The sequence below is a fragment of the Petromyzon marinus genome, chromosome 29 (genome assembly GCF_048934315.1).
Source record: "Petromyzon marinus isolate PM22_M1 ecotype Great Lakes invasive population chromosome 29, UKy_Petmar_22M1.pri1.0, whole genome shotgun sequence".
NCBI classification, from domain to species: Eukaryota; Metazoa; Chordata; class Hyperoartia; order Petromyzontiformes; family Petromyzontidae; genus Petromyzon; species Petromyzon marinus.
In genome coordinates this window covers 11,430,238-11,447,180 of record NC_133695.1, presented here as the reverse complement: position 1 = coordinate 11,447,180, position 16,943 = coordinate 11,430,238, and the positions used below count along the sequence as shown (strand labels likewise).

The following is a 16,943-nucleotide window of genomic DNA, read 5'->3' as shown; positions in this document are numbered from 1 at the left end:
GTTTAATGGTGTTTTTGTTATTTATTTTGGGGTTGCATAATACCAGTTGGTCTAATTGAACTCACGCGGTTATAGTTTAATCGTGAAATGTCTGCAGCCTTTATAGATTCTACACACACATCACTGTTATAAACAACAAATAATCAGTTGGTTCATTGAAGGGTGACCCCCTGCAGCCACTATAAATTCTGCATAATACCGTGATAATGATAATTTCAACTCGTAACGTGCAGAGTATTCCCCAACTCTCGAATGGAGAGAGTGACTCGGAAGTCATCCTTTCATCATCGCCACCCCGCGCCTCCAATGAGCGCAGTTGGCTACGTAGCGGTGCAAAAGAAGTCCAACATACGTGCATCACGGCCATGATCAATCCACTGCTGGATGACGGCCTCAACCGAGCCGCCGCCGCCGCCGCCACCCCTCAAGGCCCAGCGATGCAACGATCCGACCAGCACCTCCGCACGAGCCGCGATCCCATTGCTCCACCCCTCTGGTGGACGTCCTCGCCATTGAACCACCGTGGACTTTGAGAGGACGCGCTTTGAAAAAGCGGGTCAGTCGACAACGCCAAAAAATACCCGTTAGCGTCGTGCGGAGAATGTCAATGACATTTGCCGCTTTACTTTTATGTGTTTATTGTTCGTGCGGAAGAACGGATATATGGAGACATTTATTATCTGCAACGTTTGCTTAATTGATTGAAGGTGTCACGTTCGAGTAGCGTTACGAAGTCACATTCTTGCCTATGGCGAGTATTACATCGACGACCACGGAGTTGTTCCGTTATAGCCAACGTCGTTGATGGCGCCAGAGTGGAGATTTTTCCTTAACACTCCAGCTTAGTGTGGGACATATCTCACCAATGTGACTGGCACATAATGTGCTAGCTTTGTCCTTGGGAAAGTACTGGAATACAGCACAAGATGAATCATAAGACACTCGGCTTTGAACTTTCTTCCGAGCTCTGTGGATTATTGAGGAAGCCTTTAAGTTTAAAGGAAGCGCATCGTAATCATCCGGTGAGTGAATGCCTCTCACCCCTGCAACCCGGGGAAGCCCCCAGCACGGCACACCTGATCTTAATGAAACTTAGCACGTCGATTTACAAGGCCCATTGGACGCATGCGTTACAACCCCACGTTTCAAAGATCCACGCGAATAATATGCCAGTAGAAGCTGTGGACAGGTAAAAGGCAGCTCTCCGTTCTGTGAAATGTAACGCGGTCTCATCAGCACTTGTTGATGAGGAATGGAGGCGTTTTGTTACCCAGGAACGTGGCCCCAGGTGCCGGTGCTGTGAGGTGGCACTCAGAGCAGTGGTTGATGTCCGCTCATCGGACAGGACACCACTCCTGTTAACTACCTCGCCTGGGTTCAATCGCAACCCCACCCCCCCCCCCCGACGTGTGTATATTTGGAGTTTGCGTTGTCTCCTTGTGGTCACGTGGATTTTTTTTCCTGGTGCTTCGGTGTTTGTCTCCACATCTAGAATGAACGTGCGTTTAGAGTGTTTTGCTGCTATAAATGTCTGCATGCTTAACCACTTTACTGGTCTAACATTTGTGGCCATGTCGATTATGACAAAGGCCGGCATAGCTCAGTAAGGCCTTACCCAGTAAGTAAAAATAAGTTTCGTTTATAGAGGATCGCAGGTGACTGCTAAATGCAACGTGAAGGTACGAATTTGATCGAATTCTACATTGTGTTGTTGTTGTTGTTATCCCCATTGCTTTGAGAAGTTTATTATTCCATGGACTGTTTTAAAATCTCGCATTCAGAGCTCATGCAATAGGCAGCCGTGTGAATTAGTCGTGTGACATAACCACGGCGCTTGTGCCAGGCTAGGTGTACCTTGAGGTTTTGTGAAATGTGTAAGGCTTGCTGCTGGCGGGAGGTCATGTGACAGATCCAAGTGCCGTGGATTGACTGCCAGATGACTGGCAGGTGCACCACCGGTGCTCCCCACTGTGCAATCTTGCTGCGTGTCATCCGTGCGCCGCGCGTTGTTATCAGCGTCGTTCCTCCGCCCTTCTTTGTTGCTGGAGGGCGACTGCCTCCAAATGCCTAGTAGCGTCCTTCACAAACCTAAAAATATAACCCACGCCGACACAGAAGACGCACACAAAAAAATCGGCGTGCAAAACAGCACGCCAATTACCACGGCACCACAAACAGCACGAATTCGCCTATTAGCGTGCAGTCTGACCTGCTTGAAGGCACTCATGTTATTAAAATTAAACGCATACCAAGTAGTATACTGATGGGCGTGCTGTTATTACAGCACGCCCATTAGTACGTGCAAAATAAGTTCAACGTACATACAATGTGTACATTAGGCTGTTGGTGGAAAGGTTTGTCGGAGGGATTCCCTTGAATTTCGTGGTCAGATTTTTGTTTATATATATTGAGTAACTCGTGTAGATTACACACCAATTTGGAACAATCGTAGAGCGAGCAGGTGCATCATCCTATGCCAGAGAAATAACCAGTTCTAAGTATTACAACACATATAGTGTGGTAGAGTAAGAGGCATTCTCATGTCCACGTGGCTCATCTGTTGAGCTGCAGACAGTAGCAGCAGCAGGGCCTCGAGAGTTGGGCTCCCATCTGAACCTCAACCTCACCGTGGCTGATGACATCACTTCTGTCAGCACCAGGGCAAACAATAAGGCATTTTTACTCCACGTAGCTCTTAGCCCACCCTACTTCTGAGATCCCTTCAAGTGACCTGTTTTTTTATCTGCACACTATGGGAGGCACTCCAAACATCATTTCGGACAATGGAGTTTGCTGCAGCCAAAGGGTGAGCAGGGCGAGGGCCAAGGTTTATTGGCAGGGATGACGCGAGATCACAGACTGCCTTCATTGCCTTCGTCCACGTTCGATTAGCACGGTTGATTACGTAGGGTGCGAGAGAAGTTCAACATACATACATGTAGGACCTGTTTGGTTTACGGAATACAGTTTTAGCACCTAGACGGACACACACTTTTCAGATATTCAACTTGTGAAGGTTAAATGGAAATAACTACTACCGCAAATACTCCATACGGGCCGATGATATGTCGATTAACTCCTAGTACTTGCCTGGCACCCAACGTCTACTGCTCAACACGAGTGTCGTTGGCTAGAAAGTTGCTCGGATGCTCACGCCTCCGTTGGAGCTGTTCCACCCCGGTTGTATTTGTTGTCGCCCTGTTGCGACTTCTTTCTGCAATGCATTTCGCTCGTCTTTACGCGCGGTGGACACGAAAAATCGCTGCTTCTTCCGATGTGCAGTTGTGCAAGGGCAGCCATCGTCTTCGGTCACATGATACATCTGCCATACACCAGCAAAGTCTGGAGATAACTAAATAGTCTGTTCTCCGATAACGCGTGTTGTTTTCACAACGCAAATTGGATATAATGCGATGATGAACGTAGGAGGGATCACATTTTTATTATAATGCGGATGCGAATTGTACATAACGCGATCGAGTGAACTTGGCGACGTCGCGCGAGTAGGATTAAGCGGTTGTACGGCTGCCTCGGCATAGCATCGCACAAGGTGGGATGCTGCTGGATGCTTCTAGATGCTACCCACACGGCTCCGTCTTTGTTCAGCCTGCGTACGCATCTCGCGTGTTACCGCGGACTGTGCTTTACCCGATATTGTATATTATTGATAACGCGATTTTTCCATAACCTAGTGTTCTTCAGGGACGCGACTCATTGTACTTTCATTTCTTAAATTTCTTAATTTTCTTACCAATATCTTAACAATATAGGTTACTCGATCATTGAGTCTGTGTATTGTAGAACTCTGAAGTTATCACCGAGCACCAGTGCGTAATTTTCACACCCAAGTGTGTTTCGGATGAAACTGCCTGGGTATAACACAGTCTGGTAGTTTGTTGAAGAAAATTGGTCTGCATATGCAACCGTTGTTTTTCTGCTCGTAAGTGGCAAAACTGCGACTTCAAAATGACAATATATTTATTGCACCCACACACTTTAAATTCTAATAAACAAGCATCAAGCTGACAATAAAGAACAGCATCAATGTGTTAACAATATCATATTTGGGTCATATGAAGAATATTGTTGTCAACAAAGTTCATTTTTCCTGAGGTTCATGTTAAGGTATTTTAAGGATAGGAAGGCAAATGTGACTTCTATCAGTGAAGCGACGCAAGGTGAAAACATTAAAATTGCAGTTGTGACCAACACCCAACGTGCCATTTGATATCCTCTCGATTAAATGCACGGGCCACACCTATGAAATTGGCCCAATTATGCAGCAGTTTGCACTGCCCAACCGTGGAAAAGATTATATTGTGCACAAAACAAAATCTAGCATCACTTTGCTGTCCGGACAGAAGAAGAAGAAAAAAATCGACATATTTTGAACTCTACATACCGTACCGAGAATAATTCGACTCGTATAAGCGAGATATCTAGACCTAGGTTGTGTATCGTAAAACTCGCTTTCCGAACAGTCACGAGTGTGTCAAAACACCCCTACGTAACTAAATCCCAAGGTGAGATTCGACTTCTCCATCGCATCGCGTCGACTTACAACAGCAACAACAACAACATCGTCGGCTGGCCAAGCGGTTCGATCCGCGCCAAAAAAAAAAAATCTGCGACTGCGTAGAAGCCAGGAGGAGTCGGAGGAGGAAGGAGGCATGAGGAGCCAGACGCGCCTGCTCTGCATGCTGTGCCTCACGCTCGCCTTCTTCGTCGTGGAGGTGGTGGTGAGCCGCGTGAGCGAGTCGCTCGCCATGCTCTCCGACTCGCTGCACATGCTCTCGGACGTGATCGCCCTCGGCGTGGCCCTGCTCGCCGTGCGCCTGGCGAGCCGCACGCGCCCCACGCGCCGCAACTCGTTCGGCTGGGCGCGCGCCGAGGTGGCGGGCGCCCTCGTCAACTCGGTCTTCCTCGTGGCGCTCTGCTTCACCATCGTCCTGGAGGCCCTCGGACGGTTCGCGGCGCCGCGGACCGTCGAGCGGCCCCTGCTCGTGGTCGTCGTCGGCGCCGTGGGCCTCCTCGTCAACCTGGTGGGGCTGTGCCTCTTCCAGGGCCACGGACACAGCCACGGGGAGGCCTCCGCGGAGGGAGGCCCTCGCCCCGGGGCCGCGTGTGGCGGTGCGTAGAACGGTAACGCCGTGGCCAGCAGTAGTGGCTGCGCGACGTGATGCCCGCACGCAGGAACACAGTGGCTGTTGTACAGGGCGCTTCCAAAAAAAATGTGAACACTTACGTGGGACTATCGGTTGTTTAATCGGAACAGAATGGATGATACGCTGTAACATTATGAGACCTCCTTTGCCAGTAACAAGATATAGTAATAGGTTTTTACCCTTTTAGCTGGCACAAAAACTGACACCTTTATACAAGGGATCATGTTTGCAATAACCACAACACAAGCAGTCAAAAATGCAAACAAAAAGAAACAACTCTGAAAATAATGATTTGCTGATAGTGCGCTGCTTTTGAGTTGTACGCCTTATGGTGTCATCTGGTCCAACACCAGTGGAGACTAGGCTCTAAGGAAAGCCGTCTCGGGTGTGGACCAATCAAATTCAAGGACAGTGTTTTTTTCTTCTTTGGTTCTTTCGGTAAAGTCACGTAGAATGAGAATAAAATAATAAATTGATAAAATAAAATAACACAATAATATTCTCACGACGTTTCGGCCACAACACAAGCGGCCTTCATCAGGTGAAGGGACGAGACTGTCTGGTAGGACAGCGCATATCATTATCAGAGTTGTTTCTTTTTGTTTGAATTTTTGACTGCTTGTGTTGTGGTTATTGCAAACATGATCCCTTGTATAAAGGTGTCAGTTTTTGTGCCAGCTAAAAGGGTAAAAACCTATCACTACACTGTAACATGATAACAAATGTATGTTAATAGCTTCAAAAAGTCAATAGTTGTCAACACGTGCCTGGAATTTTCTCCAGGTGTTCTCCAGAGCAGCTTGTTTCAATGGGCTGACTCGCCTGCTTCTTATAAATAAAAACGAGTTTAAGATCATTACTGTCCGTGGGGTAAATGGTTAGCAAAGCTGGTACTGGCAAAGGAGGTCTAATGATGTAGATGCTCACCCCGAGCCCTCATTACTTTGATAGTGCATTGTCTTTGAGCTGTATGCCTTTTGGCATCATCTGGTCGAGCACCAATTGGGTCGAGGCTCAAAAGAAAGCCGTCCCTTGGTGTGGACCAATCAGTTTCAAGGACAATGCATATATTATCATAGTATGTTTTTTGTTTGCATTTTGACTGCAGGTATTGTGGTTAATGCAGACATGAATCCTTGTAAAAAGGTTTCAGTTTTGTTGCCAGAAAAAAGGGGAAAAACCCTGTTATTACATTTTGGAACTGGCAAAGGAGGTCTAATGATGTAGATTTCACTGGTATACTCTTTGGTTCTATTGGGTAAAGTCACGTAGGTGAAAATAAAATAAAAAAAATAAAAAACACGACGTTTCGGCCACAACACAAGCGGCCTTCATCAGGTGAAGGGACGAGACTGTCAGGAGGACAGCGCTGGAGTGGAAGAAGCCACGCTCAGATCACGATCTTGACTTTACCCAATAGAACCAAAGAGTATGGATCCTAGCAGTCACGAAAGCTTTAAATCTAGAATTTCACTGGTAGTTACAAGCAGTATCGTCAGGCAGTTGCCAGAACTGTGAGAAGGCACGACAGCCTTCACAAGTGTTGTGGAAAACCTTCTTGGAAATCCGTGACAATCCTATTTCAATCGTGTTGTTATTTGCCGAGAACAAGTGCAGTGTACTGGCACCGTAACTGCAACTGTCACCCCACACAAACAGTGACATTACATATCATGGCACCTTTTTTTGCCAGTATCGAAGTATAAAAAGTAAGAACAGCTTTTACCCTTTCTGGCAATAAAACAGGAGGTGTTAAGATGTTCAAACTCCAAATAGAAACATTTTGCAAGGAATCAAGTGTGCATTAACCACACGCATTTGTGGCGAACGTGCAAACAAACTTTGGTCATGTATGCATTGTCTTTAAAACTGTTTGGTCTTCTTTATGGCCTTATCTCACCGGTGACAGACCAGAGAACAACGCCAAAAGGCGAACAGTACACAGACAATGCACGCATCAGAGCATTTAGAGGTCGGGGTGAGCAGCTATGTCATGGCGTTGCAGGTGACCAAGTGTTATTCGGTGACGCTGCTGCATTGGCAGTTGTCCACTAGCACAATTCACGAACAACAAAAAATAACCGCAACACATTCCTCGTCAACACTGCCTTAAGAGAAAACATCTATAGTTGGCAACGTATCGGGCAATGGTCCTTAGGCGCTCATACGGTTTTTTTTCTGTTAAGACAGTTTTTAGTTTTATTTTTTACAGGTAATCACGCGAATTGGCCGAAAATTTACACATTTTCCCATATTTAATTGCTTTATTTCAGCATAAAATCCGCCACTTTAAAAAATTACAATCCTCTCAGAGCCAATATTATTACTTTTAACAGAACACGTGATGACATGCACACAATAATGTATCTCACGTAACTATGATTAAAAGTGAAACGTGACATTTGAATTGGATGAGTTGATATTTTTTTACATTTTCCATATCACTTTGAAATGTTACGTAATACATATATTTAAATGTGCACGTCAAATGTGTCATATAGTTGAAATGAGGCACAGGCTGCCTGACGACACGAATTGAAACCACGATGCCGCCGTGTGTGTGTGTGGTGTACACGCGTTGCGGGGGCGGTGGTGTAGCGGTTAGCGCCCACTTGTGCTATGAACTATATTTCAGCTATATTTTTCACCTGATGACGATTGCTTGTGTTGTGATCGAAACGTCGTGATTTTTTTAATTATTATTTTTATATCTACGTGGCTTTACCGAAAGACCCAAAGAATCTGTGCTATGAACTCGGCGAACCGATTTATCTTCCCGCCCATGGCCCAACATCGGTGATGAATACCCGAGCCGGTTCGGGGGGCCACCCCTCCATCGACTCAGCTTGAGATGCGAGTGCCCCACTTACGCGCGCGCCATCGTCTGCCTTTCGTAGGTGTCCGCCAACGGCGCCTTGCCCCAACAGTCTGTGTGTAGGCCAGGGAGTCGGCAACCGAAACCGAGACGGTTTTTTTTTGTACGAATTCGGTAAAAGAAAAAAACTCGATGTTTCAAGAGCCTGCGATGATGAATAGGAGACGGCGCTGGTCCTTGGTAAAGGACATCACGAGGAAGTGGTGCTCGGAGAGCCGCCGCGTGCTGATCAGCAGCCGCCAAAGGTTGCATTTGGTGTTCAAGCTTCGGCAGGCGTTGATGTCCTTATGCAATTTGTGCTGATATACTTTATTTACTTACATTTGTATTTCGCAACTCGCTTAACTCTGCACTCCTATCGGTGTTTGTATCGTTTGTTGTTGCAACTTTCTATCCGCCACCCCCTACTGGACATCTGTGAATCAGAGCTTTGTAGCTCATCGGAGTCTTCCAGTCTAAATAAAGATTCCGATTCTGTCAAAGGTTTTCCGACCCCCCTGGTGGTGTAGGCTATACAAGGGGGGCATTCACCTTTGTGCACATATGATGGCAATGCACCAGGTCCCCGCCCCAGCTCCTCTCGGATGAGAGCAGTCAGTCGAGCCGCAGTGGAGGGTGCCACCAGAGCAGCGACGCACCAATCAGGAGACTTCACCTGGGTGGGGAGCCAAAGGGACATTCGGTGGTGGAGAGCCCACCCCAGCCACCCCCAGCGCCAGCCCTGGCACGCAGGGGCATTCAGAATAAACTCCGCATGAGCCGCAGGAATGTGGTAAGAGCATGGCGCAGTGCGTGGTGAACCCACAAATTGAGCATTACCTCTGCTGGCAAGAGTCCTGACACACGCACACGTGCATGCATCTGCGTATGCATGCACACATCCGTTATGCAGTGTAACTTTGAGTTTACCTGGCAATGAAAGACTGTGTCAGTGTGCCGCTGCTTTCATTGGTGCTGAAGGGCCTTTCAAAAAGAGTAACTCTGACATTTAAAAAGCGCCACATATAGTATTCATCATAATTGTAGTGCCCTTGTCAGTTTTTATTGGGTTTTCACCGTAAGTTGACTCAGTTCTAACCCTGGCTCCCGCTCACCTCCCTGGAATCAACTACGCAGCCATCACCTGGTAAGGGCAGTGGGCTGGCGACAGTACGGGCGAGGTTGCTTGTTGGATTGCTTGGGAAGATTCAAAGGTCGTGTCCTAGCATTCAAGAGAAACGCGTGGGCAGTTCAGTTGTGGCAGACCAGGACAGAGAGGCTTTTATGAAACACAGCAACGCAGGAATGATGCCCGTCAATGGCGGAGCCAGGATTTTCAGGTAGGGGGGGCAACCCCTCCAGCAGTTAAAAATGATAGAGTTGTTAGTAAGTAAGGAGTTGTTAGTAAGTAAGGAGTTGTTAGTGAGTAAGGAGTTGTTAGTAAGTAAGGACTTATCCATTGAGTTTTATTCGACGCATGTGCGGCGATGGAGCAGCCATCGATCGAGGGTCGAATTCGAACCGCGTTGTGTGATCGGCATCGCGCTCGCTGAAGGTGTTGATGCCTTCAGGGAAGTCGTGGACTCTGTATACGCAACTGCGCATAATTATGTGAGTCACTGATAACTGCTTTGCCGTTACTTATTGCCAATTATGGACTCAGACTATTGTCCTATCATCTCATAGAGTCCCTGGCACGTAATAATATGCTACACAGTGGCAGTGGGGGTCGCAAAATGCCGATTTATCTATATATATAAAAAAGGGAAATTTGTGAATATGTGTCAGTTCGAAATGTTTAGCATACTTCCCGACATGCAACAAACTTGAAATTTGGCATGTGCGTAGCTTCCAGACTGTACACAATGCAAAAAGTATAAAAAATACTTTTGTATTATGGGGGGGAGGGGGGGGCGCTATAATGGATATATTTTGCACGGCAAGTGAGTGGTGACGTTACATCTGTGATGTCACCCACATGCGGCGACGTCACGCACCCCCCCCCCCCCACCCTCAACATAGGCCGTGTATTAATCCAAGACAATAATCCAAGTCCCGGGCGATGCCGGGTAGTAGAGCTAGTTACTAATAAACCCCAATGATCCAATCGAAATTAGGGATTTCGATCAGATCATTGTGGGGGGCACGTGCCCCCCCCCCCACCCACTGGCTCTGCCAGTGATGCCCGTGCTGCCATTGTTGGCATACTGAACTCGTTATCCAGAGCTCGTCAGTTTGTCCTCCCCGGCGTGGCAGTGGAAATAATGGTGCAAATGTTTCTTAAATCTCCTGCATCTATAATAGAGGGTTTTTTTGGGTTAGGTCGCGTAAATATAAATGTCGTTAAACCAACCACCACGCCAATTCGTAAGGTTTGTCACGTAAACAGGACATGGCAATTCGTTACGAGTGCAGCACACCTGTTATGTGTTGGGGAGTAAATCCACAACATTTACAATTTGAGTAACGACGTTTCGCCAGTAATGACAACTATCTTCATAAGGCTTCAGCCAGATTTGTGGAGAAATCCTCCTATTTCGTTCTTAAGTAGAGGGATAAATGTGATGATGTCACTTGTGAGTTCCTCGGGTGCGACGGCCTCTTGCATCTGTCGACACAGCAGTGCAAATGGGTACACAGTCGATCGGCAGGTCATCATGTGGTGGGTTAAAGTGTGGGTAGACCCACCACTTCCAGTACCCCCTCTATGGAGGGCTCTATAGCGGTTGCCTCAAGTGGAGACCCTTCAGCCGGAAGTCGGACAAAGTGAGCAAGCGCAGCCCTGCACCTTTGCCTGTTACGGCAACGACTGCGGTGGGCACGTGCCACGCTGCATGGTGCAGCAGTGTCAGAGTAAGCGTCTGCGTGTCGCCCAGGCCCAGGTGCGGGAACGCATGGCGACCGCTCGGGACCACCGTCTGTTGAGATGGAGGACCTTGCCAGGGTCCGGCCGTTGTGCGGCTCAGGAGGGTGCGCGGCAGCGGAGGCGATGGAGGAGGAGGCGATGGAGGAGGAGGAGGAGGAAGAGGAGGTGGAGGCGACGGGCTCGCAGATGAACATGCATGGCGTGTTCCTGCACGTGCTCGGCGACGCGCTGGGCTCCGTGGTGGTGGTAGTCAACGCCCTCGTCTACTCCCACTTCGAGGGCTCGTGCGTGCCGGAGGCTCACGATGACGGCGAGGGGCCCGCGCGCCACCACCGCCACCACCGCCGGTGCTGGGTCCACTACCTAGACCCGAGCCTGTGCCTGCTGATCGTGGCCATCCTCCTGAGCACGGCGGTGCCGCTGCTGCGCGACTCTGCGCTCATACTCATGCAGGCGGCGCCGGGGCACATAGACCTGCGGCGGTTGCGCGAGGGCCTGGTGCGTCTCGACGGTGTCCTCGCCGTGCAGGACATGCGCGTGTGGCAGCTGGCGGGCAGCCGCCTGGTGGGCACGGCCAGCGTGGCCTGCGCGGAGCCCGCCGACTGCCGGAGCGTCGTCCGCGCGGTCCGGAGGTACTTCCGTCAGGCCGGCATCGGACACGCGACCGTTCAGACGGAGGTTGTCAGCCGCAACCACCCCCTGGCTGTGGCCCGCCAATGCAGTTAGAGACACGAGCTGTCTGTGTTTGGTCCCATGCAGGGGCGGGGGGGGGCAGGTGGTGAGGAAGAATGTTCAAGCGCCACCTCTATAACTACTTAATTTAAAGCCCAATTCTCAAAGCTGAATAATTGCAACACTCATTAATTGGCCGACAATAAACTAAACTATAAACTAATGTGAGTTATATAGCTCTTTTTCACATGTGGAAATGTACAACAGTGGTCAAATGCTGTAAACCCATGCTTCTAAATGTGGAGGGGAAAACGAGAGGACCCAGAGAAAATTCCACATGACCGCGGGGAGAGAGACGTGCAAACTCCAATTATACAGCCATCAGGATCACGATCGAACCCACGACCTCCTGCATACCAGGCGAGGGAGTTAACATCTCGCCATTTAATATATAAGGGACCGCAGAGCTTGGGAAATTGTTGGCGCCGGCTCAACACGTGGCCGCTGCCTTCCCACTCGTCAGCGGTCTGTCGTCCTCGTGCCTCCGAGTAATGCGGTTTCTGAATCGAGTGAAAGAATACTGTATCGCGGCGGATGTACAAGTTGACATTTGTCTATAACTACAGCAGCCTTCTCCAGATTGCAATGCACTTTCGCTCCCCCCCCCCCCCCCGCTGTAATGCTGTAATGTAACACAAAGGGTTGGGGTGCATCTTGCTTTCTGGAGTGTCTTACGATCAGGAGAATATGGCATGTGAAATGAGTATTGTATCAATGTTAAGCACGATGAAGCAACGTCATTTTTGCTCCAGTTTTATCTTGATTTAAAGCTTTTGTGACTGCAGAAATTCATCTTCTCTGGGTCTTTTGGTAAAGTCACGTAGATTGGTTCAAAGAAAATAACAAAAAACTACGATGTTTCGATCGCAACACAAGCGGTCATTATCAGGAAAAGGGGGGTTAGCTTCTAAAGGCAAACTGTTTATAAAGGTTTAAAATGGGCGTAGCCCAAATGTCAGCAGCATGGGCGGGGCAGCTTATGTTAATGTAAGTGATGGGCAGCGACCGCGATGGCAGTGGGTTTTCACCAATTAAAGGGGTGCCAGGTCAAAATTAGCATGTTAATGTAAGATCGGTGAGCGGCCTCCATGGCGAGCGAGCTGAGGTGGCTATCTTAATGTGAGAGATTAGCATGTTAATGTGATCGCAGAGCCACCGCCACGTCGAGGTACGGCGCGCGAAGGTGGCTGTATTGGTGTGAGACATTTAACCTGTTAATGTCAAATCGGAGAGCCGAAAATAACAACAAACAGGATGGGAACATCACAGCCAGTGATGACTTAAACTGGTTGATAACGTCCTTCCAATGATTGCTAAGTTTGTACCCATCTTCTCGGTTGAAATTGTGTCTGTGTCTGTTTATATAGATAACTTCATGAATGAATCTTTGTTGATAGCCAGTGGGTTTTCAAAGTACCTACATCTTAAAGAAAGCAATATCGTGTGAGCCCACCACATTAAAACATTGATCAGCCACGGCCGAGGTATTGGTCCTACCGTGTTTCAGATCTGCCTTGTGTTCACGAACACTGTCCGAGACATGTCATTTAGTTTCCCCAATGTAACTACTGCTGCAGACACAGCTTAGTACATACAATTCGTGATCTGATCCCATCTGTGAAGGATGTGATCCCTGACATGCAATATCCCAGCGTCTACAAACTAAGCACTCAAGTATAAAAGCAAAGTGGCGTCGTAGAACTCGGAGTTGCTATCGTTTATACGTTATTTGAAAAATTGTAGATAAATAAATGCACACATGGCAATTGGAAGGTGATTAATGCGTTATAAATTATACAAAATAGAGGCCATTATTCAGTTTTTCAATTTCATGTTGTTTAACCTTTTCAGTGTAAATGCTTAAAACGCACAAAATGTCCGCACTGCAGCTTCCGATTTAGCATCACGTTTTGGCGTGGGCATTTTTAATAAATGTTTTGATAAACATTACTATAATGGTTGATTCAGAAAGAAAATTGTTTATGCATGTATGATTAGTACTGTATTATTTGACTTACGGGCAGTCCTTGCATTACAAACCTAATTCGTTCCTGAGACCCGTTCGTAAGTAAAATGTTTTTTTGTAAGTCGGAACACTGCTGTAATGTACTGTATGTAAATTCCGATACAGTCAGCGTTACGATTATGTGTTACGGTTCAACAAAAAGGGAAGCATTGTTACACTCACAATTAAGAAGAAAATGTGTACATTTGCATGTAACACTGTAAAAAAACTGTATCGGAAATAAAACATAAAATAAAGTAACATGAATAGAAACTTTTATTTTCACTTGTCTTGAATCATGATGCGAGCTTGTAGTCGGAAGGGGGAAATATGTTGCCAAAATTGCACACACACACAAGACACACCAACAACAACCGCCATTCACCACGAAGTGGCGGTGACGTCACCACGACGCATGTGCCAGGCTATGTGCACCTTGAGGCCACGTGAAGTGTCGAACGCCCGCTGGCAGGAGGTCACGGGGCAGACCCAGGTGCCACTGGTCGACTGAGATGGCTGAGATGACTGGCTATGCCCCCTACTGTGCCAACTTGCTGTGCTTTAGCCGTCAGGCGCTCCGCTCGTTGTTGTGAGCGTCACTCCTCCGCCCTCTGCTGTTGTTGGAAGGCGACTGCCTCCAACAGCCCAGTAGCATCCTTCACGAGCCTACTCCACAGAGGCCGATCTTGACACCGCTGGTACCAGTCATCGGCAAATCCACTCAGCTCCACATCCTTCTGTACCACATCACTCCATTTCTTCTCTAGCCCGTGTCGCGCCCGTTTAGCCCCCTCAATCCGGCCAAACAAAAGCTGTTTGGGCATGCGGTGGCTGGGCATTCGGGCTACATGGCCCAGCCAACGCAGCCTTGCCTGCCGGAGAAGCTCACCGATGGGACTTTGTCCAGATCTTTCGAGGATGTGTGAGCTCCTCACACAATCCAACCTGGTTAAACCCAGGATTGATCGTAGGCAGGCTAGCCTAAATGTTTCTAACCGGCGGAGCTGTTTCATTAGGGGGGTCCACGTTTCGCAAGCATAGAGAAGGGAGGCAATGACTGTGGCCGAGAAGACCCGAAGCTTCGTGCGGAGCGACAAACCAGGTAGCTACCACACAGCGTTACGCAACCAATGAAAAGATAATGCCGCTGGACTGATTGGCAGTGAGACCTCTGCTGTTAAACCGAAGCCGGTAATGAGCACACTGCCCCGGTATGGGAAGCTCTCCACTCTCTCCACAACTGCCCCATCACCGATTGGGAGTTGTGGGGGTGGAGTGCCCGATGGTACAAAATACCCAGGCAGGTGCTTCGTTTTGGTGGGGCTGATGGTAAGGCCCCATCTCTTAGTGGCACACTCCAGTTTCAGCAGCAGCGCCTCCAACTCCTCCTCTGAGTGAGCTGCCATTACCAGGTCGTCGGTATACGTGGTTGACCAATCGAGAGCCATCCCTTGACCGCACCTGGGCATCGATCAGCCTCCCATTGTATCTGTACCAGATGGAAATTCCTCCGGTACAGCTACTGAAGGCTTCATGAACTATGTGGTCGAAATAGATGTTAAATAATGTTGGAGCCAGAGGACATCCCTGTCGCACCCCAAGGTGTACAGGGAATGGCTTTGACTCCCGGCCACGTAGTTTTACCCGCGCCTGCTAACCATCATGAAGGTCCTTAATGAGCGTGAGCAGAGGGTCAGGGACTCCGAAAGCACAAAGAACAACCCAGAGCCCAGGCCTACCGATGGTATTATGGGCCTTGACCAGGTCAATAAAGCAGAGATGTAGGTCTTGTTGGAATTCCCTACACCTCTGCTGTAGCAGACGGACAAATATATGGCATCTGTGCAGGACCGCCCTTTCCTGAAACTGCATTGGGGCTCCGCAAGCCTCTCCTCAGCGTGCCTAGCAAGGTGATGTTGAATAATCCTTGCCAGGACCTTTTCAGGCACACTGAGGAGTGAGATGCCCCTGTAGTTGTTACAGCCTGTACGGTCCCCCTTCTTAAAGAGGGGGACCACCAGGGCATCCTTCTAATCCTGCGGAACCCGTCCAGTGATCCAGACTGTTGTTATGATTTCATGTAGGGTAGTCTGCGCAAAAACGCCACCCTCCTTCAGCATTTCGCTTTGGAGATCATCTCTGCCCGGTGCCTTTCCTGGTCTCAGACACTGGATCACCTTCAGTACTTCCTCAATAGACGGCACCTCAGCCAGCCACTCACAGCGGGTGACTTCCTCCTCCAATATTTGAGGCACCGCAGCCTCAGCAGGGTCATCCCCACTTTGTCCCATGATATTTTCCAGGCTGAGGGACTCCCTTTCCCCCAGGACCTCACAGAAATGCTCAGAAAATCTGCAAACCTGTTCCAGGGGGTCGGAGATTAGATGACCGTTCTTTCCCCTAATGATGGCAATAGGTGTGGCACTGCAGGTTACTTTTTTGATGGAGTTAAATTGGGATTTGTGATCGCGGGCCATTGAGGCAGACTCCATCTCCTCAGAAACCCGCGACCACCACCCATCCTTGCAGCGCCTCGCGGCTCTCCGAACCTCCGAGCGAAGGCTGCATTAAGCCTCCTCATTCTCTGACGTGGGATGCTGTAGACGATGAGAGTGGGCCTGTCGCTTTTTCTCAGCCAGCCTGAACACCTCCTCTGTCAGCCAGGGTCTCTGAGGAGGTCTGGACCGTGTACCCAAAGCAGCCATTGCAGCTGCATGAGCCACAGTCCTAAACCTCGCCCATTTCCCCTCGACATCAGGAGTGGGGGACGATGCTAACCCCAGCCGCAAGCGATGATGAAATTCTCGCTTGCAACTTTCATCAGTTAGCTGAGACCATTCCACTCGGGGTTTGAATGGGGTCCTGGGTGTACACCCACCACCAGAGTGGAATAATAGCAGGTGCATCTTACATATGACAAGTCGATGGTCAGTGGGCAGATCAGCTCCACGGTAGGTCCTGGTGTCAAGGACATGGGCCCGCATCCGATGTTCCGTCACTATGTAGTCCAGAAGATATTCTAGCTTGGACCCGGCATACATCCATGGTGTTGTGTGGATGCGCCAATAATTACAAGCCCTTGTACTGCACAAAAATCTAGCAGCCTCCTACCGTTGTTATTGAGCTGATCTGGCCCATGTCTTCCAATCACTGCAGACCAGGTGCTCGCATCATGACCAACTCGGGCCATTGAAGTCACCCATCAAGATCACTATCCAGAGGTGCCACTTTAGCTAGCACCTGTGACAGGAGGTCATAGAAGGCATCTGACTCATCGGCCTTGCCTGCATCCCTCCACGGATGTTCGTCTTCGGTGGGGGC

General features: G+C 48.8%; 1 protein-coding gene across 1 annotated transcript; it reads left to right on the top strand.

Annotated features, from left to right (window-relative positions):
- The first annotated feature begins 3,734 nt into the window (after positions 1 to 3,734).
- Positions 3,735 to 13,895, top strand: LOC116947094 (proton-coupled zinc antiporter SLC30A1-like). Its single transcript, XM_076070567.1, has 2 exons — positions 3,735 to 5,130; positions 10,896 to 13,895. The coding sequence occupies exons 1-2, from the start codon at positions 4,671 to 4,673 to the stop codon at positions 11,609 to 11,611; spliced, it is 1,176 nt and encodes a 391-aa protein (XP_075926682.1). The 5' UTR covers positions 3,735 to 4,670; the 3' UTR covers positions 11,612 to 13,895.
- The last annotated feature ends 3,048 nt before the right edge of the window (positions 13,896 to 16,943 follow it).

Bases quoted from the DNA above. Each gene is read 5' to 3' on its own strand.
- LOC116947094 (XM_076070567.1), top strand. From the start codon at position 4,671: ATGAGGAGCCAGACGCGCCTGCTCTGCATGCTGTGCCTCACGCTCGCC. The intron at 5,131-10,895 runs GTGCGTAGAACG...CGTGTCGCCCAG, and splicing joins CCCCGGGGCCGCGTGTGGCG to GCCCAGGTGCGGGAACGCAT.